This window comes from Brachyhypopomus gauderio, chromosome 4 (genome assembly GCF_052324685.1).
Source record: "Brachyhypopomus gauderio isolate BG-103 chromosome 4, BGAUD_0.2, whole genome shotgun sequence".
NCBI classification, from domain to species: Eukaryota; Metazoa; Chordata; class Actinopteri; order Gymnotiformes; family Hypopomidae; genus Brachyhypopomus; species Brachyhypopomus gauderio.
The window spans coordinates 11,582,336-11,607,912 of record NC_135214.1 but is presented as its reverse complement, the minus strand read 5'-3'; the positions used below and the strand labels follow the sequence as shown (position 1 = coordinate 11,607,912).

General features: G+C 43.2%; 2 protein-coding genes across 5 annotated transcripts; both read left to right on the top strand.

The window, feature by feature from the left end:
- The first annotated feature begins 4,557 nt into the window (after positions 1–4,557).
- On the top strand, positions 4,558–10,257 carry cxcr1 (chemokine (C-X-C motif) receptor 1). Of its 3 annotated transcripts, none has more exons than XM_077002195.1 (3): positions 4,566–4,910; positions 8,339–8,458; positions 8,847–10,257. In XM_077002195.1, the coding sequence occupies exon 3, from the start codon at positions 8,849–8,851 to the stop codon at positions 9,815–9,817; it is 969 nt and encodes a 322-aa protein (XP_076858310.1). In that variant the 5' UTR covers positions 4,566–4,910; positions 8,339–8,458; positions 8,847–8,848; the 3' UTR covers positions 9,818–10,257. The 3 variants fall into 3 exon arrangements, with proteins under 3 accessions (XP_076858307.1, XP_076858310.1, XP_076858309.1); XM_077002194.1 differs by having other exon boundaries at positions 4,568–4,910; positions 8,783–10,257; XM_077002192.1 differs by lacking the exons at positions 8,339–8,458; positions 8,847–10,257 and adding an exon at positions 6,539–7,775 and having other exon boundaries at positions 4,558–4,910.
- Positions 10,258–10,502: 245 nt separating this feature from the next.
- On the top strand, positions 10,503–25,222 carry dnajc10 (DnaJ (Hsp40) homolog, subfamily C, member 10). Of its 2 annotated transcripts, XM_077002191.1 has the most exons (23): positions 10,503–10,631; positions 11,269–11,560; positions 11,768–11,933; positions 12,025–12,075; positions 12,196–12,278; positions 12,524–12,655; positions 12,857–12,950; positions 13,090–13,167; positions 13,461–13,504; positions 13,664–13,795; positions 14,197–14,286; positions 14,601–14,711; positions 14,928–15,042; positions 15,225–15,352; positions 17,291–17,407; positions 17,890–17,991; positions 19,351–19,506; positions 19,773–19,906; positions 20,244–20,297; positions 20,895–21,042; positions 23,698–23,820; positions 23,983–24,090; positions 24,445–25,222. In XM_077002191.1, exons 2-23 carry the CDS (start codon positions 11,351–11,353, stop codon positions 24,454–24,456), a joined length of 2,388 nt encoding a protein of 795 aa, XP_076858306.1. In that variant the 5' UTR covers positions 10,503–10,631; positions 11,269–11,350; the 3' UTR covers positions 24,457–25,222. The 2 variants fall into 2 exon arrangements, 1 of the variants encoding a protein (XP_076858306.1); XR_013130383.1 differs by lacking the exons at positions 23,698–23,820; positions 23,983–24,090; positions 24,445–25,222 and adding exons at positions 21,512–21,774; positions 22,928–23,559.
- Positions 25,223–25,577: the final 355 nt, after the last annotated feature.

Below are 25,577 nucleotides of genomic sequence, written 5' to 3'. Positions count from 1 at the left end.
GAGCTGTCCATAAAGATGCCTGCGTCAAGCGCAGAATCGGCGGCTCAAACGTCTCTCAGCAGTTATTGAATTATATCATCGCATCAGCCTTATTTCAACATATTTTATAGATATTATTAGGCAAGGGACACACATCTTGGATTGCAATGAAATAAAACAACCCACCATAAACAAAATATCTTGCTAATTAACCTTAACCCCCCCTCCCAGATTAATATTAATATGCCTAGATAACAAGACACCCGTTTACCGCCACACACATAAGACAGTTCACCCTCGAGCACCAGTTAGCTCCCCATCCCTTTATCTTTTTCAACTGAATTTAGGATAATGGTTTAATTGCCTTGTCATAAAGGTAAAATCAGTTTGTTCAAATACACACCCTACATAAATTGTGTGATTAAAAGTGGCAATTGAAATTGTACTACTACAGCAGATGGGCGTGACCTAATCGTTATATAACTGATCTGATTTGCACCATTTCACAATTTGACATTATCAGTTGCTAACTGAGGTGACAGGTCTCAGAAAAGCCTGCTGTGTTTAGCAAATGCTTTTCCTATCACTCTCAACCCACCTGCCTTTGACTGGATGAATAAAAAACTGAATTAAAGCTAAACTAAAAAGGGAAGAAAAATCATACTCTACACCTGATTTTGCTTCAAGCTCAAAAACATCTCACCTTTCAACATTTCATTATATTTAAAAAATCATCATCAATTTTCCTTTAAGCATCGTTCTTTTCTACCATCTGTGTCTTATCTGGTCTCTAAGGGTTCTGGGTTTTATTGTGTACCTTATATTTCTGAAGACTCCATCTTGATTGACATGGAACAGCTACTAATTGAAGTAACACCTCAGTAAAGTATTAGAATGTTGCTACGGTGAGCCTCATGCTGTCAGGCTGTGTTTATGTGAGCCTGCGGCTTGGGGACCAGCGTGGGAAGGAGATCTGAGCCCGGCGTGTACTTGAGGCAGAGGGGCAGAGCCGACTTCCCTCCCTCCCCGTCTGTGACTGCTCCGTGGGGGCGATGGGTGCCAGTGCTCTGTCTCCCACATCTGAGGGTGGAGGTGGCACGGGGGGTGGCTGTCTCCCACACCTGAGGGTGGAGGTGGCACGGGGGGGGGGGGGGGGGGGCTGTCTCCTATGCCTGAGGGTGGAGGTGGCTTGGGGGGGGGGGGGGGGCGCTCTGGCCAAACAGGAATGGCATTTGGGTACGCAGCTCATGCACAGGTATCTGTTTGCAGCCAACCTGCAGTGTGTAGCCAAATCTCTTCACAAACCCACTGGTGCAAAGGTGTGGCATCAACACAGCCAGTGTGTTTCTGTTACCTGCATGAGACTGTAAGGAGTAATGCAACTTCTAAACATTTTTTACTAATTCAGTCTTATTTACTTGAATTCTTTTTACATTGTCAAGGGGGATTGTGGCTCATTCTACCTCCTGGATGCTAGGACAAATTATTAAATCTGATATGCAATTATCTTTCACCAAAACAAATACACGTTGGACATCACAGGGGAGCCAGAATTAAAAAATTAATAAAAATAGAGAGGGAATCACATGGTGGGCAGCGCCATGGGAACTGTGATGCAAAAGGGGCAATGCAGGTGACATAATTTGAGAGGGATGTTCTTGAAAAAACATTAATTCGCATACACAAAACTGCATGTTGTTCTCATAAACAAATCAACAAAGTCAAATCAAATCGTGTCAAATCAGTGAAGCTGAAACAACAGGTAATTACATCTAATTATCTCTGCTCCGTGGGTGAGACTGTGAGGATTAACATATGTCAAGGTGTAGGTGTAAATAATACATTTCCACACCACCATGTTACATGGTGATATCACAGTGCCCCTTTGTTTAGTCATGATGTCACCAGCATTCCTGTCCTCGAGCAGACAAGTTGCCACCTGTCTTGTTTTGGGGTCCCATTTTTCCAGGCTCCATACAGTCAAGATGTGTGTCTTTCATAGCCTGACGGAAGTCTTTAAAGTGATTTCAAATGATGCTAAGTAATATTATACCAATAAGGAAGAGCAGGTTTTAGCCTATATATTGGTATAATATTACTGGCCTACATTTACAGAGTTTGGTAGTTGCTTTGTCCAGAGTAGCTAATATACTTGTTTTGATAATATCTGTGTTCCCTGGGAAATGAACCTACAAGCTTGGTGTTGTGAGAACCTCACTCTCTTCATTCACAGACGCAGGAGACCTCCCATAGTGCTACATCTACAGAGGTTGTGTTCAGCATATCATCACTAGCCCTGACTCCTGCACTGGGAGACTCTCTAGACTCAAATGTACCTGTATGTGACTACACCAGTACCATGGAGTGCACGCCACCTGCAGTTACAGAACATAATTAAACATTCATGAACAAACAGACCCACCCCCACGTATGTGTATGTTTCTTGATATGAGAGATGAGAGCACATGCTCCTCTACCAAGTCCTTTCAGATCATCTATGATCTTCTGAAAAGGTGCTAAACTGCAAAGATAGACTCCGTTTGACAATGACATCAGGCAGCAAAGACCTCAGTGGATTCAGGAAGCATCAGATGAGACTTGCCCAATTTCCTTGTTTGCTCAAATTGCTGTGGTAACGTTTGGTGTTTTCCAGGCATGGGGCCACATGTGTTGCTTGGCTCACATGCACAAAAGTCCCTGTGAACTTTTGGCGGATGTTGACAAACTTTCTTGTTTCAATGTCTGACGTGGTGAGGGTCAGCGCTGACACAAAACACACTGAACACACAGCACAGGTTAACTAGTTAATCATTAACTCATAACATTAACTTAAAGTTGGATCACAAACAACATAAAAAGACAAAGCAAAACTGAAATTTGCTTTCTGGTACTAAAACAGTACATGTTATGCCTATTATCGTCTATTATTGCTGTCATGTGAGGGATATAACACAGATGTTTTACAATTTACAAGAGTCTTGACTTCAAAACTGTGGAATCATTTTGCTTATATATTCAACATTATGATTTTTTATACATTCACAACCAGTGATGCCGGTAACGCGTTACTTAGTAACGCGTTACTGTAGTCGGACTACTTTTTTCAGTAACGAGTAGTCTAACGCAACTACTATTTAAAAACTAGTAGTCAGATTAAAGTTACTTATCTAAAGCATCGTGCGTTACTATTTCTGCATTTCGGGGGAACGTAGGTTATATTTATTCGTTCTTATTTTTTGGCTACACGTTTCTTACGCGGTTACGTCATCTCTGCTCGGCGGCGCCAAAGTCAGACGTAAGGAGAGGTTCGCCTTTAGCAGCTGGAAATACAGGCATTATTTTGATTTTATTTCGGCTAAGGAAGACAACATTAAGGTCCGTTGTACACTCTGTCCTGGCGACAGAGTGCTGTCTACTTTCAAAAACACAACGTCAAACCTGAAATAAAAAACCGGGGCGAACGTAAATTGTTACTGGGCGGGGTGTAAAATGGACTAAATTCAGTATTATATCGCGATCGATCGATCGCCGGTGGTTGGCGCCAGATCGAACTAGTAACTCATTGAATCATAGATGTGGATCAGAGTTAAATAAACTAGATTTTTTTTCGGCGTGAGATATCGGAAGTGTGGCGTGTAAGCGTGTGAAGACAGTCAAATGCGTGTGTCTCAATGCGTGAGAGTTGGCAACCCTGTAAGTGGGCGGAGTTGAACAAATCTTATTTATTTATTTAAAAAACATGTAAGCCTATTTCAAGAAAAGGTTTACAAATGCCAGTGTCATTTTTGATGTTCCGGTTAAAATACATGTCAATAAAGTGAGTATTGGCAGAACTGGTAGTCATTTTCATGTTATAGGGGCGGGGGATCAGCCTCTGCTGAAAGTAACTAAAAGTAATCTAACTTAGTTACTTTTAAAAGCAAGTAGTCAGTAACTTAACTGAATTACTTTTTAAAGAAGTAGTCAGTAGTCAGTAGTCGGATTACTGTTTCAAAGTAACTATGGCAACACTGTTCACAACACACATAATTCATTTGTGCCTGTTATTTATTGAGATCCCATTCAGGTGGACAGGGTTTGTAGTCCAGTTGTCATTAACCATCATCCACTACCAAACGGGTTAATGAACACTCTCGACCCAGTAGTGGCACCAACTAGACTGCAGAAACTCCAACACCACCACTGTGTCTGATACACTTACGTCAGTACAGCACCCACCACCACGTTACAACAAGGGGAGATGGTTCTACTATAGGGGAGATGGTTCTACTTTAGGGGAGATGGTTCTACTATAGGGGAGATGTAGTAAGACGAAGTAAATTGGAACTCTAACCTCTGGGCCATGGATCCAGCATCACCCAGAGCATCCGTTTAACCTTCCTGACATTTGACCTTCCAATCTCTTACACAGTGTAATTTACACCAGTGATTTTTTTAACCATACTCACATGTCCAGTAGCGTGTGACAGGCTTGGTTTTACTTTCACTGTTGTGATCACAGTGGTACCCAAACTTTGACACATGTGGGTCTTGTGACTGAGTGTCTCAAACTTCCCCAAAGAGCAAAACCTTCAGCATCTTCTGCTTTTCCTCCAGACCAATAAACACAACATCCCAAACTTCTACATCTTCATGACTACAACACACTTACCATTCAAACATTTTCTGAATTACACTTTATATACTGGACGATCACACACTAAAATGGGCGACATCTGATACTCACTATACAACAATGATTATAATTTGAATTAAGATGCTGTGAGTGGTCAGGAGTTTTTCCACCTTTGTGTTCAGGTTTTTTGAATTGGGCAAACAGGATATATCATCAGCTCTTGATGGGTTTGTGGCTGTTCACTACAGTGGTAACTGCTGGACGTCAATGCTTAGATCACAGAGAGGAAACTGCCTAAGAGAAGAGACAATGACCGGTAGGTTTGTTAACGTATTAGTTAACTTTTTCATTAACGTATTAGTTAACTTATTAACTTTATTTGTAAAGTGTTTTGTTATTTCTTTTTATTTTCAGTGATTTTACTGTGATTTTCCAAAGGTCAATATACATAAAAAGAGGAGGTAGAGAAAGAATGCATTCTATAAGGGTTATATGGGTTGAATTCTGTCTGTGACAATAATATACAATAATATAGATTAAAATATTGATAATGTTATGAAAAACATAAAGGAATCCACTGTAAACTGTGAGTGAATATATATATATATATATATTCACTCACAGCTCACAGTATCACAGTATATATTTATTTATGTACAAATGTATATATTTTTATGTGTATATATGTACAAATATCTGTATACAAATATATATACATTTATACATAAATGAATGTGCACATATCTCTCTCTCTTGCTCTATATATATACACATGAAAAATTATTTGAATTTCAGAGACGAATAACTGATCTCAGTTTAGAACCATGAATGAATGTGATGATTTAAACATGTATGTTTTCTTATATAAATTGGTGACTCCTCCTAAGTACTTTGCTTGCACAGCTGATGAAGGACCTCTGTCCAAAATGTCCAGTTTCTCACACACACAGCAAGAGAGAGAGATATATGCATATTAGGGATGTATATCTTCACCACTAAGCTAGATTCGATACACATCTCGATACACTGCCACCGATGCGATATAACTGCGATACTCTGAAACCCCTTGTCGATATGATGCGATACAAATCAGTCCTGTTCACGATATGATGCGATTCAAAAATGATTGGTAACGATATGACTTATTATATGAGGATTCGGTTTGATAAGTGATCATTCGATACAGTTAGTTGAGGTTTGAGGATGTATTGGCCTAACCCATCAGTTTTCTTAACTCAATAGCACAATTCTACTTTACTCTCTATTAACATAGTGAATATTATGATCTGCAACACTACTGTCTGCTAGACTTACGAGGGGGGTAGCGGCCGCAGAGATGTCCACACCGTGCCGTCTTTTCATGTGTGTCGCCAGGTTCGTTGTGCTACGTCTTGTCAAGTTGACCACATCGCTTAAAAAACCCGAAATATTTCCACACGTTTGATTTGTGTGTCATTTTTGGTGCCTTAAATATCTTTGTCGTTGCTAATGCTCTCGTTTCCTTCCATCTTTGTTGTGTACGTCTGCGTGTTTGCGTCAGTACCTAAGGACACGATGGTGCATTTATGTTGCCTCGAAAAAAAAAGAAATCTAAAAAATGTCAAAAATGAAAATGTTAGAATAAGGAATAGATATTGGAAAACAAAACACCCGATTTAATCATGATTTTTGCAGATGCAAAAAGGCTAGAGGCGATGCATCGTGAATTCGCCCGCAAATTAAACCCGATGCACGTTGAATCTACCGGTGCAGTCGAATCGCAGACATGTGTACCGATTCACCGATGTGAATCGGTGAATCTCCACATCCCTAATGCATATTTATTTATGTACAAATGCACACACATAATTCTTTGACCTGAATATTGTTTTTCTTTTGGAGGAAATAATCATAACCTCATAACATCATTTTATCTCATTCTATTTCATTCTCTTATTCCTGTAGATCCAAACACCTCCCTCAATCTGGTGAACTTTGCTGAGTTTTATGAAGAAGAGTTTAACTACACTGACTTCCTGAACATCACCTATTTTGTTGTTGATGAGAAAACTCTCCTGTGCCAACCCCTGAGCATTTCCGACGCCATTAATGTGTCCGTGTGCATCTTCTATGTCATGGTCTTCCTGCTGGCCATCCCTGGGAACCTGATTGTTGGTCTGGTGATTGTAAAGAACTTCAATGCCCTGTCTCCCTCCGACGTTTACCTCTTTCACCTGATTCTGGCTGACAGTTTGCTGGCCCTCGTCCTCCCCTTCTACGCCACAGCCGTGGTGCGGGGTTGGCTCATCGGGAACATTATGTGCAAACTGGTCAGCCTGGTGAAGGAGGTCAGCTTCTACACTAGCATCCTGTTTCTGGTGTGCATCAGCGTGGACCGTTACATGGTCATCGTCTGGGCGATGGAGTCGCGGAGAGCCCAGCGTCTGGTGTGGAGTTGGCTCGTGTGCGTGGTGGTCTGGTTACTGGGCCTCCTCCTCTCCCTCCCTGCACTGTATAACGAGGTCTTCTCCCTTCGAGGCTCGGGGCAGCAGCAGTGTGCCGAGCGCTTCCAGCAGGAGCGAGCGGAGGAGTGGCGTCTGGCCACCCGCATCCTGCGGCACCTCCTGGGCTTCCTGCTGCCGCTGGGCGTCATGGGCGCGTGCTACGGCGTGACGATCGTCAGGCTGCTGCGCACGCGCGGATTCCGCCGCCACAGGGCCATGCGCGTGATCGTGGCGGTGGTGCTGGCCTTCCTCCTGTGCTGGATGCCCTACCATGTGGCCACGATGGTGGACACGCTCCTCAGGGCCAAGCTGATCCCGGACGGCTGCGAGGTGCAGTACGCCGTGGACGTGGCCATGTTCGCCACTCAGAGTCTGGGCCTGCTGCACTGCTGCGTTAACCCTGTGCTGTATGCCTTCGTGGGCGAGAAGTTCAGGAAGAGGTTCTTCCAGCTGCTCCACAAGGCAGGAGTGTTGGAGCGCGGCTCGGTGTCCGTGTCCAGCCGGTCCACCTCACTCAGTTCTGAGGCCACTTCCAACTTCCTTTGAACACAAACACTTTTGCAGTGCTGGACTCGCCACCTTCATTTAAATATAAATGTGCAACAAATGAACTAAGCATGTACATATTTGGTCCCTGTGAAATTAAGCTTTTTTAAACGTGTATTAAATTAGTTCAATTAAAACTAATGTTATGACTACGCTTTTGTTGTGGTGTGTTATTGCCCTCTAGTGGCCATTAATAATTAAGTTAAATTAAATATATTTCAAACTGAATATGTGAGGACGCCTGTTTTATCACTATGCTCTACAAAAGTTGGGCTTTTGAAACAAGCATTTTAAATGTTTTCGGTCTTCATAAAAATAGGACACACTGTTAGGTTTTTCATGTGAAATGTCATCCTGACAAATGATTCTATGGACTCTCCAAATTGAACATTAGTGTTTAAACCTTTTTATAATACCTGCCATGATCAGTTCAGTACAGTTCTGCATGTACAGGTCAGTGTACTTTTGTGCTTTGCAGGATACTGTTTAAATATAATGAGTTTATGATGAGTTTCCATCATATGATGAGTCTTCAGTTTAAACAGTGGCGAACAAATGCTGCTAACAAAAGTTTGTTCCATGCAATACCACTGGACTTCAAGTTCTTCTTCTCTGTTGTGAAACTGCTGATTATATCTGTGGGTACTATTGATTGCACACAACTGTGAGTGACAGGAAGAATATGACAATATTTTTTTTCTTACATTTGCATGAGGTACGCATGTGCAGCACTAGTCTAGGCTAAGACGGGAGCTCTTATTGCACACAGCACCTAACTGGGTTCCCTGCAAGCCAGACCTGCACAAACCTTCTCCAAACACAAGCAAGAAGAAAGGTAAGAGTTCATATTATTAGTAAAAGATGTGACCCAAAAGATCATAATGAATCTGAATGCTCCTTGATGACTAATCAATGGAAAAAAAAAATCCTTTTCAAGACACTGAAGAAAAAAAAACCCTGATGACTGTGAAATAAATATTTTAATAAATATTCATACATGTATTTCGTTTTAATACAATTATTTATTTTTTACAACAAACATTTGTGCATGTATATTTAAGAAAAATTCATCCATGCATATTACAAATAATTAAAAACTGAATGTCAGTTTTTGTGCTACACTGTATTTTTTATCTGGGCGACTGCTCTTCCTCTGCAGATGAACGTGTCAGATATATATGACAACGACAGCTACATAGATGTCATTAGCTCTCCCTGTCTAGGCATGGTGGTTGATGTGGACCGAACTGGTGTGTTGCTCAGCTACATGATTGTGTTCTTCCTTGGCCTGCTGGGAAACGGTGTGGTGATCTATGTGGTGTGTCTGATGGAAAACCGCAGGACGTCCACCGACATCTTCCTAATGCACCTGGCCGTGGCCGACCTGCTCTTCTCGCTCACGCTGCCTTTCTGGGCCATCTACGTCCACGCCTCCAACTGGACGCTCGGGACCCCCATGTGCAAGATCCTCTCTGGCCTGCAGGAGACTAGCTTCTACAGCTCTGTCTTCCTGCTGGCTTGCATCAGCATCGACCGCTACATGGCCATCGTCAAGGCGACGCAGTTCATCTGTAGCCAGACGCGCGTGGTGCGGGTGGTGTGCGGCCTGGTGTGGTTGGGGGCCGGAGTGCTGGCGATGCCCGTGGTGGTGAAGCGCGAGGCGCTGGTGGTGAGCGGCTACGACGACGTCATGATGTGTTACGAGAACATGACGGGGGAGGCGATAGAGAGCTGGCGCGTGAGCCTGCGTGTGCTACGGCACACGCTCGGCTTCTTCCTGCCCCTCACCGTCATGCTTTTCTGCTACAGCTGGACGGTGGGGACTCTCTTCCACTCGCGGAACAGCCAGAAGCACAAGGCCATGCAGGTCATCTTCTGCGTGGTGCTGGCGTTCCTGCTCTGCTGGCTGCCCAACAACATCACCAGCTTCATCGACACGCTAATGCGCGGTAAGCTGATCCAGGAAACGTGTGAACGCCGGTACCACCTGGACTTGGCGCTGTACATCACGGAGGCTGTGGCGTTCTCCCACTGCGCCGTAAACCCCGTTCTCTACGCCTTCATTGGCAGAAAGTTCCGGAACCACTTCCTGATATCCCTGGTCAAGAGGGGTCTGGTGAGCAGGGAGGCACTGTCCAGGTACAGGCTGGGCTCCCTCCAGAGCTCAGGAAGCGTACGGTCCACCACGCTGTAAAGACACAGGAACAATGTTCCCCAACACGTTCGGCTTTAGTGTGAAAACAATCAAAGCACAAAAGCTGCAATTGAATTTCCTTCAGATGTAGGTTTACACTATCACTCTGTCATTCTGTTTTTATTTTCTGCTCATAGATCTCAATTATGTAATATCTTAAATAAACATGTAATTCTGCTTATTCATGAGTGTTGTAAGGCTTCATGTTTAATCATACCTAGTTCTGTGTTAGTAGGGGCTTTTTAAACTTGTGTTATTATTCAAACTGTTAGGGTTGTTGAACAATTTGTTGGCATCTTGTTGTCATATGTGGTAATGTATCACAACCAGTTTTATATGTCCTTAGTGTGAAAAGTCATTTAAATGATCACAGTAATTGTGTTTCAGTGTTTTAAAAATAAATAAAACGTGGATAAAAAAAATAAACATTTCAGACAATACGCTCTGTTATGCTGACACTTGCTTTGGAATATTTATACAAGAAGCAGAATATTCACGCTAAATAAATTTAATAAAATAGACTTTATAAGACTTTGCTGATTTTGCAGTTTGACAGATGTCGATGGGGCAAACCATCGTCCTGGCGTAGCCAACTTAGTAAATGACAAACCGGTACACCGATCCGCATGTACGGTATCGCTCGCCCTCCACCACAGTCACACGAGCGGAATGGCGTGACGCCTACGTCCGTTGTTACGTCACACGTCGTCGCGCGTGTACGGCGGCAGATACCGGCACGCTCTCAGCTGTCCGCCCCGCGCTCGGACGACACATCTACGCCAACAGCTGCACGTGGCGCGTATATACTTTAAAGGTACTTCGCGGCGTTTTACGCGCGTGCTTTGCGCGCGACTGCGTGACGCTAGCTAGGTTAGCTTAGCCCGCCTCGGTGGCTAACGTAGCCTAGCAGGTTAGCTGTGAGGATAATGTGAGGCTCGTTCCGGTGGTAACTAGCGACCTCGCCAGGCGCCTGAGAGAGCCTGCTGGTTACTTGAGTTAGCACCGTGTGTTGTTTATTTTGTATTGTTTTATTTTGAAGAGGGCTCGTTTTAGCTGGGATGTTTCACTATTTCACTAGTGTTTACCTGAGTGTAAATGTGAGCCAGACACACGACCTGTTGCTTCTCCTCAGTGAAGTTGTAGCTGGCCCCTCTAGGACCACAGTGACCACAGATCTGTGGTAGTTTGCTGTCCTAGTTAACACTCATGTCACATATAACTCAAAATTAAATTATCTGACAGTGTATTGATTAATCTAGCAGCTACCGCACGTTGCAAAAGCACGTTGTGTACATAAACATAGATCAGGATGTAGACACATCAGGATGTAGGCTATCTGAAGTTTACAGTACTCCTCCTTCTGTAAACACGGGCGATGTGCCTGCGTGTTCGTGTCCACGCGGAAGACGTGTGTGCCGCTCTAACACACTGCCCTCTCTTCCCGTGTGCAGGACATTGGGGATGATCGCAACATTTAGGGCTGTGTGAAAGGGCAGACCACTTGAACCCTCGTTTGCCGGCATCGTTGAAAACATGAGGCGTCAGATATCGGTCCTCCAGAACTTTCTGAAGCCTTCGAGGAAAACGTTGACACTCCTGTTCGTCCTGACATGGCTGGTGGTCACGGTTCACTCCGACGAGGATTACTATAAGTTATTGGGGACGTCAAGAGAAGCCAGCACTCGTGAGATTCGCCAGGCCTTCAAGAAGCTTGCCCTCACCATGCACCCAGACAAGAACCCAGTGAGTGATCCGACCAGACATGCAGCACAACCAGCTTTTTGGTGCTGATCATTAATAAAAAACATTAATATCCAATTGTCCAATACTGTACATCTGAGATATTGTAGAGTGGCTTTTAAGTGTTGCATGCCTCACAAACTGATCAGTCAGGACCCTCATCCTCCAATACCTCCGTAGTGGTCATGACTCTTTTCCCCGCTTGTCTAGAATGACGAGACAGCCCATGAGAAGTTCTTGAAGATCAACCGTGCATATGAGGTGCTAAAGGACGAAGACCTGAGGAAGAAATACGACAAGTACGGGGAGAAGGGTCTTCAGGATGACCAGCAGGGAGGCAGATATGAGAGTTGGAACTTCTACAGATATGACTTTGGTAGCACCCCCCCACCCCATCCCCGAGTCTCACAGACATCTTGCCAGTGTAGATGTTTATGGTAACTGACGGAATAACTTCTGTTTTATAGGTATTTATGACGATGATCCTGAAATTATCACTCTAGACAGAGCAGATTTTGGTAAGTGACAGACTCGTGCCTCTATTGGAGTGACTGACAGAATGCCTACAGCAGTCCGCACAGTGCCACGTGTGTCCTCCAAGGCTGGTTTGTGGGTTTTGTTCCTCCTTTTCTGAGCAGATGCAGCAGTGACCTCGGGGGAAGTCTGGTTCGTGAATTTCTATTTTCCCAGATGCTCTCACTGTCATGAGTTGGCTCCCACGGTGAGACTTCATTTATTTCCTCAGAACACTCTTTATATAATCCCTCTCTCCTCATCTGTCAGTTCAGTTTTCAGTTCAAGTTTTGCTTTATTGATATGACAAATTTACATTTGTATTGTCAAAGCATTACAACCATCGTATATAAATAAAATAATAATCATATTAAAGTGGTTCAAAGCAGAAAGTGGTTTCAGCATTTGGAAGCCGGTTCCTCTGTGTGTGAGCACGTGTCACGATCTGTGCAGTGGCGTGAGTTTGCTAAGGAGATGGACGGCGTCATTCGGATCGGCGCTGTGAACTGTGGTGACAATGGCCGGCTATGCCGGAGTAAAGGCGTGAGCAGCTACCCCAGCCTGTTGGTCTTCCGAGCTGGCGTGGTGAGCGCACATCTACTCTGGGACTCTTCCTTGTACAAAGAACACATCAACATGTTTGTTTAGAGGGTTTCTGCACTTGGTCTATACATACAGTTCACTCAAAGTGAAAAAGTGTGTCTGTTTTGCTCTACCCGTAACTCTGACAGTTTGAACCCATGGCTGAATTCAGAGGCATTGAGTTAGCTGCTGTGTTTTCTGCAGAGCCCAGAGAAGTACTATGGGGACAGGTCCAAACACAGCCTTACTCAGTTTGCAATGCAGTTTGTGACGAGCAAGGTGTCTGAGCTTTGGCAAGGTAGCACTCCAAACCCTCTTAACACTGCATTCAGTGGTCTTACCACTGTTTGTACATCAACATCTAATTCAGTACTCATGATGCATTACTCTGTATTCCTGAATATGCATTCTTGTTTGTTTTTATTTGTGTTGTAAAGGAAACATTTTCACCGAGATAGAGCAAGCTTTCGCCTCTGGAACTGGATGGCTCATCACATTTTGCTTTGACACTGGAGGTAAGACTTCTACTTAACTCGAACAAAAAACAAAAAATCTTGCATTCTTACATTGCATAATAAACATTTCAATAAGGTTCAAAGTAAAATATCCTGGCCGATCTGTAATATTGTTTCGCATTTGATTTGATTTGACCCATAGTATTGTTAACCTTGTAAATCCTGTAAAGCGCTTTGTGACAACATATGTTGTGAAAAGCACTATACTAATATATTTGATTTGATTTTGATTTGATGAATGTAGTGAAATGTTTTTGTTTGTTTGTATTTGTCTGTGATGTTTGTTTTTATAGACTGCCTGGAGTCACAGACGAGACAGAAGCTTGCTGGGATGTTGGTAGGTCGTCATTTCCTTTGCACTGACTACTTCTAATGACACAGTCGGCAAAGTCTTCCCATTATTCTGTAGAGGTCAGTGCAGGAAGTGTGTGTGTGTGTGTGTGTGTGTGTGTGTGTGTGTGTGTGTGTGTGTGTGCGTGTGCGTGTGTGTGCGTAGGATGGGCTGGTGAAGGTCGGCTGGATAGACTGCACCATGCACCATGATTTGTGTGGGACTTTTGAGGTGTCCAGCAGCAGCACGGCCCTGTTCCCCCCGGGCAGCTCCCTCTCCCTGGAGGGCAGCGTGCTGGTAACGGCTCCCTACAGCTACTGTTGTTATACTGTTTGATTTAATTTGAATTAATCGAAGAATAATATAATAATTATAATTATTTTTAATGATCACTCAGTGTAACATCATTTAAGCGTACACAGAAGTCAGAGTAATGTTAAAATGGTATTTTTAATATATTCACACAGATTGATGTTATGTTAAAAGAGTAATAACAGATGTGTATTTGTAATATATTTAGTCAGATTAATGTTGTGTTAAAAGGGTAATGACATAGATGTGTTTGTAATATATTTAGACAGATTAATGTTAGGTTAAAAGAGTAATAACATAGATGTGCATTTGTAATATATTAAGTCAGATTTTCAGCTTATCCATCACGTTTATTCTCTATGTGACTCTGTTTATTGGCTGTGCAGTTTCTGAACACTCTGGACGCTAAAGAGATCTACATGCAGGTGTTGCAGCACATGCCTGACCTGGAGGTTCTCACCAAGTCCAGCTTTGAGGTGATGAATCTGAACAAGACTGGTCACGGGGCTGTTGATGCGAACTCACGTGGCTATGGGACGTGTTTCTTATGAACATGAGTGGTAGCTAGCTTGTGTCTGGTAATAAATGTTATCATAAATAATTACATGTAGTTATGGATATGAAGACGAGTGGGTTTGTGTTGTGGATCTGTAGTGCTATGCAGTAATGACTCAGGATTGAGAGTGAGGTCATCGAGAGTGAGGTCATCGAGAGTGAGGTCATTCAGCTGGCTGTGCAGCTCAGCTGCGTCTGTGAAGTCTGCTGATTGGTTGATTTGATTTGATTGCAGGACAAGTTGGCTCGTCATCGCTGGCTGGTCAGTTTTGTTTTTGGGGAGAACAGCGCTGCTGTGCACGAGTATAAAAAACTTTCCGCTCTCCTCCGCCACGCCCACATCCAGGTTCAGAGACGCTTTCTGCTCCTCACATGAGATTTCAGTGCATTTCTGCTTTATTCATGGGCTTCTGTTGTGTAATTATACATGTGATTATAAATCTGTGCTGAGTTTACCCAAACATCATGAGTTCTGTGCATTGTGGTTTCCTGCTGTATTCTTTGTAAAGTGCTGTTTCCCGTATTCATTGCGTCTCCCTGCTGTTCTGTGTAACATGTATAGGTGGGGAAGGTAGATTGTTTGTCAGAGGCCCAGCTGTGTGCATCTCTCTACATCCAGAAGCCCTGCATAGCCGTCTTCAAAGGCCTTGGCATTCACAACTTCGAGATCCATCACGGTATATTTACATAAATGATAAATACACCACACCTCACATATCCCCACACAGAAAGACCCTATTTCCTGATAATTAAAAACACATTTTTTTTATCTGTGGTGTGCATGTGTATAAGTTGTTGTGCTATAATAAAAGTCACTTCCTAAATAAAATACTCAATACTTAATAAATCCTGTCCTCAGGTAAAGATGCGCTGTACAACATTGTGGCATTTGCCAAGGAGAGTGTAAGTGCCCATGTCACCACCCTGCGGCCAGAGAACTTCCCCCGGGATGAGAAGGAGCCCTGGCTGGTCGATTTCTTCGCCCCTGTGAGTTCTGTCACCCCATGACAAATGGGATACGTCCCTCTCTGAGTTCTATCACCCTACCCCAAACTGAATATGCCCCTCTGGCTGCATGGGCAAGAACATCTGATTACTAACTTACTAAAGATGAGTAAAGTTCAGAAGAATGTGTCTGTCCCTTTTATCTGATTACTAACTTACTAAAGATGAGTAAAGTTCAGAAGAATGTGTCTGTCCCCTATATCTGATTACTAACTTACTAAAGATGAGTAAAGTTCAGAAGAATGTGTCTGTCCCCTTTATCTGATTACTAAATTACTAAAGATGAGTAAAGTTCAGAAGAATGTGTTAGTCCCCTATATCTGATTACTAACTTACTAAAGATGAGTAAAGTTCAGAAGAATGTGTCTGTCCCTTTTATCTGATTACTAACTTACTAAAGATGAGTAAAGTTCAGAAGAATGTGTTAGTCCCCTATATCTGATTACTAACTTACTAAAGATGTGTAAAGTTCAGAAGAATGTGTCTGTCCCCTTTATCTGATTACTAAATTACTAAAGATGAGTAAAGTTCAGAAGAATGTGTTAGTCCCCTATATCTGATTACTAACTTACTAAAGATGAGTAAAGTTCAGAAGAATGTGTTAGTCCCCTATATCTGATTACTAAATTACTAAAGATGAGTAAAGTTCAGAAGAATGTGTTAGTCCCCTATATCTGATTACTAAATTACTAAAGATGAGTAAAGTTCAGAAGAATGTGTTAGTCCCCTATATCTGATTACTAAATTACTGAAGATGAGTAAAGTTCAGAAGAATGTGTTAGTCCCCTATATCTGATTACTAACTTACTAAAGATGAGTAAAGTTCAGAAGAATGTGTTAGTCCCCTATATCTGATTACTAACTTACTAAAGATGAGTAAAGTTCAGAAGAATGTGTTAGTCCCCTATATCTGATTACTAAATTACTAAAGATGAGTAAAGTTCAGAAGAATGTGTTAGTCCCCTATATCTGATTACTAAATTACTGAAGATGAGTAAAGTTCAGAAGAATGTGTTAGTCCCCTATATCTGATTACTAAATTACTAAAGATGAGTAAAGTTCAGAAGAATGTGTTAGTCCCCTATATCTGATTACTAAATTACTGAAGATGAGTAAAGTTCAGAAGAATGTGTTAGTCCCCTATATCTGATTACTAACTTACTAAAGATGAGTAAAGTTCAGAAGAATGTGTTAGTCCCCTTTATCTGATTACTAAATTACTAAAGATGAGTAAAGTTCAGAAGAATGTGTTAGTCCCCTATATCTGATTACTAACTTACTAAAGATGAGTAAAGTTCAGAAGAATGTGTCTGTCCCTTTTATCTGATTACTAACTTACTAAAGATGAGTAAAGTTCAGAAGAATGTGTTAGTCCCCTATATCTGATTACTAACTTACTAAAGATGTGTAAAGTTCAGAAGAATGTGTCTGTCCCCTTTATCTGATTACTAACTTACTAAAGATGAGTAAAGTTCAGAAGAATGTGTTAGTCCCCTATATCTGATTACTAACTTACTAAAGATGAGTAAAGTTCAGAAGAATGTGTTAGTCCCCTATATCTGATTACTAAATTACTAAAGATGAGTAAAGTTCAGAAGAATGTGTTAGTCCCCTATATCTGATTACTAAATTACTAAAGATGAGTAAAGTTCAGAAGAATGTGTTAGTCCCCTATATCTGATTACTAAATTACTGAAGATGAGTAAAGTTCAGAAGAATGTGTTAGTCCCCTATATCTGATTACTAACTTACTAAAGATGAGTAAAGTTCAGAAGAATGTGTTAGTCCCCTATATCTGATTACTAAATTACTGAAGATGAGTAAAGTTCAGCAAAGGAAGCAAACCTTTAATACTCCTTTGTGTGTGTGTATGATGTGTGTATGATGTTTGTGTGATGTGTGTGTGTTGTTGCTGTTCAGTGGTGTCCCCCATGTCGTGCTCTCCTCCCTGAGCTCAGAAAAGCTTCCATTCAACTTCACGGACAAATGAAGTTCGGCACTCTGGACTGCACCATCCACGAGGGCCTCTGTAACATGGTGAATCACGACACACACACACACACAACCTGCTGCTTCTTCCTTTACAAAACCCATAGTGAATGTCAGGTTCCTACACATCACCCACCCCCATGTGGTAATATTGCCCATAGCAGTGTAGCACAGTGTAGGATAGTACATTGTGTGTATTTCAAATATTATTATTGTTACTGATTTTGCAATTGGTGTTAATGTAATTATTTCTTCAGTCTTCAGCTGTTTTCTTATAGTCTCTTTTGTTACATGGTGCTCAGGTGCTTGTATCTGCGAGTGTCTAGCTGGGTTAATCTCTATGCTGATTTACTACTGATAGTTTCCCTGATAATCATCTCACCTAATCTTTTCCACAGGAAGCTTGAGCATGTTGTGATAGTTGAGCTGTTAGGTGCTTCACAAAGTGTCACCACTGAAACCTGTTAAACCTGTTTTCAATCACATCAGTCAACCATCTTCCTTCCTTGTGAACGTGCTTTCTCTTGCAGTACAATATTAACGCATACCCAACCACCGTCGTGTTCAACAAGTCCAGCATCCATGAGTACGAGGGTCATCATTCTGCCGACGGCATTCTGGAGTTCATACAGGTGAAGACTATTTGCCACAGACAAGCCCAGATTATCATGGGGCTGTATGTGTCCACTACAGACTAACCCAGATTACCATGGGACTGTATGCGTCCACCACAGACTAACCCAGATTACCATGGGGCTGTATGCGTTCACTTCAGACTAACCCAGATTACCATGGGACTGTATGCGTCCACTACAGACTAACCCAGATTACCATTGGACTGTATACATCAGTTACAGATCCATCCTGTTATCAGCCTATGTTATGAGCTAACTGTGGTTTTTCAGTTTGACTGCAGCATCATGTGGGTGTTGCTGAGCCCTGGTGTCTGCATCTGACTGCCATGTGGTCCAGGCTCTCACCAAGACACCACACACCAGGCCTGTGTTTTCACAGCAGAGACCAGATTTACGACCAGATTCATTTCAAAATAATCTGGAAAGCTCAAAAGAAAAAGCAAGGAAATAAGAAAAGCAAACCTATAAAAGTTTAAACAGTAATGATAAGGGAAATAATGCAAATCCAAATAATAAAATGTATTTATGAAAAGATTAAATGAAATACTCAAATTTAAATTGAGATGTACAAGATACATAAAAAATCCAGTATTTAAAACTCCAGATGCCAAAGCTAAAAGCCACTGAATGCAGTAGTCCTGTAGCTTACTGTACTACAGTCAAGTGGCTTTCACACATGTGCGCACTCCCAACTCCCACCAACCAAGCCCAAGGTGAGAGTGGCAAGTCCATAATAACTCAAGAGCAGGAGAAAGAAACCTTGAGAGGAACCAAGACTCCCAGGGGGCCATCCTCCTCTGGAGGGTCTGTAGTTCCTGTTCTCATGTATCAGTAGCAGCTTTGCTGAGCAGGAGACCTTCTAGAGGACTATGCTAGTGTCCCTCCATCCCTCTCACACTGCCGTAAACGCCGTAACCCAGGGCAGTTTGTAATCACTCTTCCTGCAGTGACCACTGCAATTACAGTTACAATTACCAATACTAATTACAATTACAGTTACATGACGCAGCTTGGAGGGAGTGCTACATGGTGTTACATGGTTTGCCTCTTTTGTGTGTGTGTGTGTATTTTATTTATGTATTTATATGTTTGGCAGGTGATTTTGTTCAGTGTTACAACAACATTCAGGATTTATACTTGGTGGATCAGGTGAATTTGATTGATGGAAACATCCAGAGATCTCTACAGAGTCTCTGATTGATCAGGGTGCTCATTTGCATGTGGGATCCTTCTGCAATATCAGTATCATTTGAGGTCAACATCCCAATATTCATTACCAAGTGATAAATCATTCAGCCCTGGCAAGTCAAAGTCAGCCTCTTGCTCACTCACCAGATGTAACGGTGTGTGTCGTAGGATCTGGCCAACCCTGCGGTGGTGACGCTGAGCCCAGAGTCGTTCCAGCAGCTGGTAGAGCGGAGGAAGCCCTCCGAGATGTGGGTGGTGGACTTCTACGCGCCGTGGTGCGGGCCGTGTCAGGCTCTGCTTCCCGAGTGGAGGAGGCTTGCTCGGGTACTGCGCCTCCACGCCCGTGTACAGTAGGACTGGTCTGGGATCAGGGTTGGATGAGTGGTAATGGTTAGATGTTGGGGACAGAGTACATTACCCAGACCTAGAGCTCATGGTGCAGGATGTAGCATAAAGAAAAGGAATTCCTCATACAAAGACTTGCAAAATGTCTAGTTCTTTATATTTTCAAAAATACTTATTTTTTGTCTCCTCAGATGTCTCTAGGTATTGGTATTGTCTGCTTATTTTGTGTATTTGTGTGTGCACAGATGTTGAGTGGGATGGTTAATGTTGGCACGGTGGACTGTCAGAAACACCACTCATTCTGTCAGAGTGAGAGTGTCCGCGCTTACCCAGAGATCCGCCTCTTCCCCCAGACCAGCGGCCATCGGCACCAGTACCAGTACGGCCGTTCCTGAACATTACAACACTTCACCGTCTCCTGTTCATGCATGTTTAAAATCACACGCTATAACAGGAGTTGCATAACTATATTATAATGCTGTATTCTGGCATTTCAGCATGACGTTCAATGTTCTGCACTGAACCGCATATACCAGTTCACACACTCACATACACACTAACGCTCTCATGCTACGCTAGACCACAGAAACCGTTCTGCACACTCACCACCGCACTCTTACACCACTCTTCCTCATCCCTTTTTTTGCATTACAAGGCTAATTGTAATAATAGATGTACCATCTCGTGTTAACGACCTGTTCATTTTTGTTCTGCAGTAGCTTTAATGGCTGGCACAGAGACGCACACTCCCTACAGACCTGGGCCCTCAGGTAAGCTGCACAGCTCTGTGGAACACCCCTGGTACTGCACCTTTTCAGGGCCTCGGGTTCCTCAGACCTCCAGTTATGTTTGAGCAGGTGTGATGCAGCGCCTGGACCCTCGTGTGTTTATCACGTTTAAAGCAGCAGTAGAGACTCCTGCAGGATGTCCCCAAATACGTGTTGGCACAAATGGCTGACAAACCTCTTCAGCTCTGCCCTCCAGATCGGAGGCCAAACTGCTTAGCTAACTTGTAATGGAAGTGTGTTTCATCCTAGAGCCAGAACCCTCATATATTGCCATTAAACACCATTGGTAAGCTAGGTCATTTCATTTTATAAAAAAAACAATAAACAAGACTTGGTGCGTATAGACAAATTTGAGTAAGATGATTCACGTTTGTAGATGACAGGAGACCCTGCTGGGTCCTCCAGTCTGACAGTTCTGCTGGTTGTACTGGCCATGGTGAGAGACAGGGAGTCAGGGATCTGTAGTGCTACTGATCTGGGGTGTTAGGAAATTGTCAACTTGATTTTGGCTAAATGACTAGAACTTTGACAGAGACTCTTAACGACTAGCATCTCCAAACTGACCTGCTGTCTTTGCAGCTTTTTGCCCCGGGCATCAGAGGATCTGTCACCAGAAGATTTTAAAAGGAAGGTTCTGGAAGGCAGGGACCACTGGGTGCTGGACTTCTACGCTCCGTGGTGTGGACCATGCCAGCATTTTGCACCAGAATTTGAGGTTCTCGCTCGGGTAAGACTCTCCTACATCCTGAGACCAGTGTCACTATAAACTACAAACATTCTGGGACTTGCAGTCCGCTGCACAGTTTAGTGTCCGTCCGTATATATTACAGAATGCCCTTTGTGAGTTGATCAGATGGTCACTGAAACTCCAACTGCAGAGTTATTTTTCCTGTCAGGAGTTGTTGAAATGCAACAATTGGATTGTTGTGATGGTGTACGTTTTGCTAACGCAGTCCTCATGATTAAGAATCCTAATGTATGCATTTATGTTCTTGTTGTGATCAAAAATTCAGAAATGAAACTGGACAATGCACAAAAAATTTGGATTACAAGTCACGTTACAAATTCATGGGGTAAAAGATAAGAAAAAAAAACTGATGCAGTCGGTTTGACTGATTTGTGTGACGTTTGACAGGAAGGGGAGTGTGTACATGTGCCATCAGACGTGTCAGAGCAGCTTGTTCCCTCCGTTGCAGTAATGAGATGTGAAGTGTGTGAGCATCACTGTGTCTTATCTGGGCCAACCTCGCTGTTTCCGGGTCATTGCTGAGGAGATTGAGCAAGTCCGCACAGGCCAGACCAGAGCGTGTGTGCGTCAGAGTGATCGGAGATCAGAGTCACCGTGCAGATCTACAGTCAGATCAGTCTGTCCTGTGACCGCATTATGCATCAACCAAAATACACATGCACGCATTCTTACGTGTTACTAGTCTAGACACCAGTTGTAGAATACTCTAAGGCAGTGGTTCCCAAACTTTTTCTGCCGTGCCCCCCTTTAGTAGATGAGAATATTTTTGCGCCCCCCCCCCCCCCCCCCCCCCCATATTGACGGATGCACCGATTCACGTTTTTCACTTCCGATACCGATTCAGATATCTGAGGCTTAGTGTCGGCCGATACTGATCCGATAGCGATCTGATAGAGTAAAGCAGTGCTGAATCAACTTAAAACATTTTTTTTTAACACAGACATACTGAATTACAAGTTTATTGAAAACTCTGCACCAGTACAGCACACTTAAACACACATAAAAACATGTAAAAACAACACAACTTGCTTTTGTTCAGTGCAATTATGAATAGAACATTGAATGTCAAATAAATAATACCAAAGAACCTGAAACTGACAAAAACAATTCACAACTTTGGTCAAACATGAAAAAAATAAACTGCAAGAAACCTTTGAAATGGTTCAAGAATTCTAAATATAATTTAAAATAAATAAGGAGATGAAATAAGAGAAACAGCAATACCTATGCGGCTAGTTTGCTAGCGCAGACATCACGCAGAGCACGAAGCATACGGCCAGAAATATGTGTACTGTCTCTTTAAGGGAGCGAGTTGAGCGCGCGTATGGAATATTGTTGTTTTTTTTAGCTTTCTGGCCCGTAGACCGACTCAGACCACTGCTCTTTATTTTATTTCTGTAAGTAACGCATTCAATAAGCTTTGGACAACTCACCAGTTCATGTATGAACAGTCAAGTAATGCTGAAGCCCAGGTTTATTTTGGTCAACCAGCAAATAAACGGACTAAGTGGAATACCACCAGCGCGAGTACGAGTCAGTGATTCACCTCTCCTCTGTGTGCTTTGTGTTTCACTCGCCTGTTAACTGTCCAAGTTCACTTCTATCCGGGACAGAGTGGATATTTAAGGTTGAACTAACTCCGATATGCGTTACAAGCATAGAATTAGACTGAATAGATCTGTTTTTATGGATCGGTCACATTGTCACCGATACCCGATCTAGAATTTTTTCAGATATTAATATCGGAATCGGTGCATCCCTAACATGTGCACATGTTTTACTTCCAAGCTCCGCGCCCCCCCTGCAATAGCTCCGCGCCCCACCTAGGGGGCGCGCCCCCCACTTTGGGAACCACTGCTCTAAGGGTTGATTGATCTCTGACATCAGGAAGACCCTTTATGTTTGGAATTGGTCGTGGACTCTTGCAAAGATGTGTCTAAAACCCTGTTAGGTTATCCAGGGTTAATCTTTGCAAATGTACAATCTTAGAACATCAGGTCTATGGGTGATATACTGGCTGTTCTGACCTTCTTGAGTGATATTTGGAAGTGGAAGCAGCCAAGATCAGAGTTTATTGAAGAACACAGCAATCAAGCCTCCACCTCCTGAACCTCCACCTCCTGAACCTCCACGGCCTGGTGCTTCGTGCCAGGTGCTCTGTGGTCACACTCACTCATGCTCAGCATTGACTTGATAACGAAGACATCATATCAGCAGATCAGCAGCTACACACGACAGCAGGTAGTTGACACCCACAGAAAAAATATTAAAAAGCAGGTTTGTTCTTGAAACTGCTCCTGTGGTTAAGACGTGCAGTGTGCAACAGTGATCAGATTATCTGCATGTGCAGAACAGTGACAAATATCAATCTAGATGGAGATGTCCTGATAAACGGAAAATAACAAAAAAAATCAGGTGCATTAACGAGGGTGGCGGGTTGGTGCATTAACGAGGCAGCGTGTGGGTGCGTTAACGAGGCAGCGGGTGGGGTGTGTTAACGAGGCGGTGGGTGGGTGCATTAACGAGATGGCGGGGAGGGGGGGGGGGGGCGTTAACGAGGCGGTGGGGCGTTAACGAGGCGGTGGCGATTTGGGTTTCTTACCAGTGCTCTCGTGTGTCTTGTGTAACCTGCAGATTCTGAAGGGAACGGTGAGGGCGGGAAAGGTGGACTGCCAGGCACACTACCAGACGTGCCAGAGCGCGGGCATCACAGCCTACCCCACTGTACGCTTCTACCCCTACCTGGGCACCACACGGGTAAGTGTGGCTGTAAGCTACCCCCTCCCCCAACACACACACTGCATCAGCTTCACAGTCATCTCAGCTGCCCAGTTTACACCTACAGCAGCCTGACTCAGTGTGTCTGCGTCTCCACACACACACACACACACGCAGTTTCTCTCTGTCTCCCCTACACAGCGAGGACAGGGAGGTGAGTACATTAACAGCCGGGACTCCAAAGTCATCGCTGATGTCATCCACCAGAGACTCCAGCAGCTAGCTCTCCAGACCAAACCCAAGCTCAAGGTATGGACCTGACACCGTCGTAGTGATGGTGTGATGTGGCTCTGACTACAGGAACCAGAGCCAGTGAGGTGGTGATGACCACTGCATGAGTGCTTCCACTCTGGTCTCACTTGGAGCAGATCTGTCTCCTTGCAGAGCTTAATTTAACTTCTGACATGCGTGGCTAATATTGTGATACTGTTGGAGATGTGCTAAGCTCAGGGCAGGTGGGCTACAGCAACCCTGTCTGTCTAACACACAGCATGATTTTGTGTTGGTTTACATTATCCATGGCGGGATAACGTTTTGGGACAGGCGTGATCAACACACTGTTGATTCAGACTCACATCAGTCTGGTTTATTTTTGTATTTCAGGATGAACTGTAAAGACGCTACATGTTCGATCTTCCCTGAACCCTGTGGTATACCAAGCTGAGACCTGTGTTCACACGATGCTGCTGACCACTCTGATGACACCCACATTCAGGCTGCCAGAGTATTTTTTAAAGCGGGTTTACCTCAGCATTGTGGTCATGAGTGACGAGGAACTCAAAATGGACAGGGTCCAGACTCCGGGACTTCTCTAAGCTCCTCCATCATGGCCGTTACTGAAACGGTCTCTGACCCTTTTTTGACGAATGTACTGATGTTTACAGCATGTCCTGTGTGAGCTGTGTGCCACGCAGCTCTGAGTACACCCCCCCCCCCCCCCCCCCCATCTTCTTACTGTTTTATTACTTTTTTGGACTCTTCAGTTAAGCTTTACTGGGAAAGCATGTGGCCATTGCGGTATTTTAATCTTTATTTCATTTTGTGAAGATGCTGTTTGGAAACAACTGTATTATGACATTTTGTTTATCCTGCCCTAAAAGTGCAAATTCTGTCATGTAATGGTTATTACATTTTGTAATGTTGCCTACGCCTGATGTACTAAAGACTACCGAAGGTATCTGGAATTTTTTATCTGCTGAAAAGATTACTGTACTAAAGATATTTACCATGTTCTACAGCAGTGGAACAGCCAGGGTTTCTGGAACAGAAGATCTCTTGAACTGCTTATTCTATTTTACAGACACCTCTGTTTCACACATTTATGGACTGCTGTTTTGCACATAAACATGTTGTAGAATAAAACACTTTGTTTTAAATTTCATCTCCGAGTTGTGTCACGTGAGAAATCGTCTTTCCATGGAGCGGTACCAGTGATCTATATAGATCAATGAGCGGTACTTTTTAGCGTGTTATTCATGTTGGTGCGCTACACGGCCACTAGATGGCAGTAGTGCAACATCCACTCTTTCTGGTGTGTCGTTTCGGCTGAGCCCTTTTGTCGAAGCACTTCGATAATGTGTGTGTAATAAACATTAATTTAATTTGATCAAATTGTGAGGCAACAAAACCCCAACACAACTACCATTTGTTTAACCCGATCAAACCCTACACAGATAACGTGTTCTAGTGTTGGGGTTGACATTTGATTTTTGAAACTCAGAAAATGAATTCAAGTT

What these genes read in the sequence shown, in the direction of transcription:
- cxcr1 (XM_077002192.1), top strand. Translation starts at nt 4,862, where the DNA reads ATGCTTAGATCACAGAGAGGAAACTGCCTAAGAGAAGAGACAATGACC. An exon ending in AAGAGAAGAGACAATGACCG is followed by an intron (nt 4,911 to 6,538) that starts GTAGGTTTGTTA and finishes TTATTCCTGTAG; the next exon opens with ATCCAAACACCTCCCTCAAT.
- dnajc10 (XM_077002191.1), top strand. Translation starts at nt 11,351, where the DNA reads ATGAGGCGTCAGATATCGGTCCTCCAGAACTTTCTGAAGCCTTCGAGG. An exon ending in GGTGTCTGAGCTTTGGCAAG is followed by an intron (nt 12,951 to 13,089) that starts GTAGCACTCCAA and finishes TGTGTTGTAAAG; the next exon opens with GAAACATTTTCACCGAGATA. An exon ending in ACGAGGGCCTCTGTAACATG is followed by an intron (nt 17,408 to 17,889) that starts GTGAATCACGAC and finishes TTTCTCTTGCAG; the next exon opens with TACAATATTAACGCATACCC.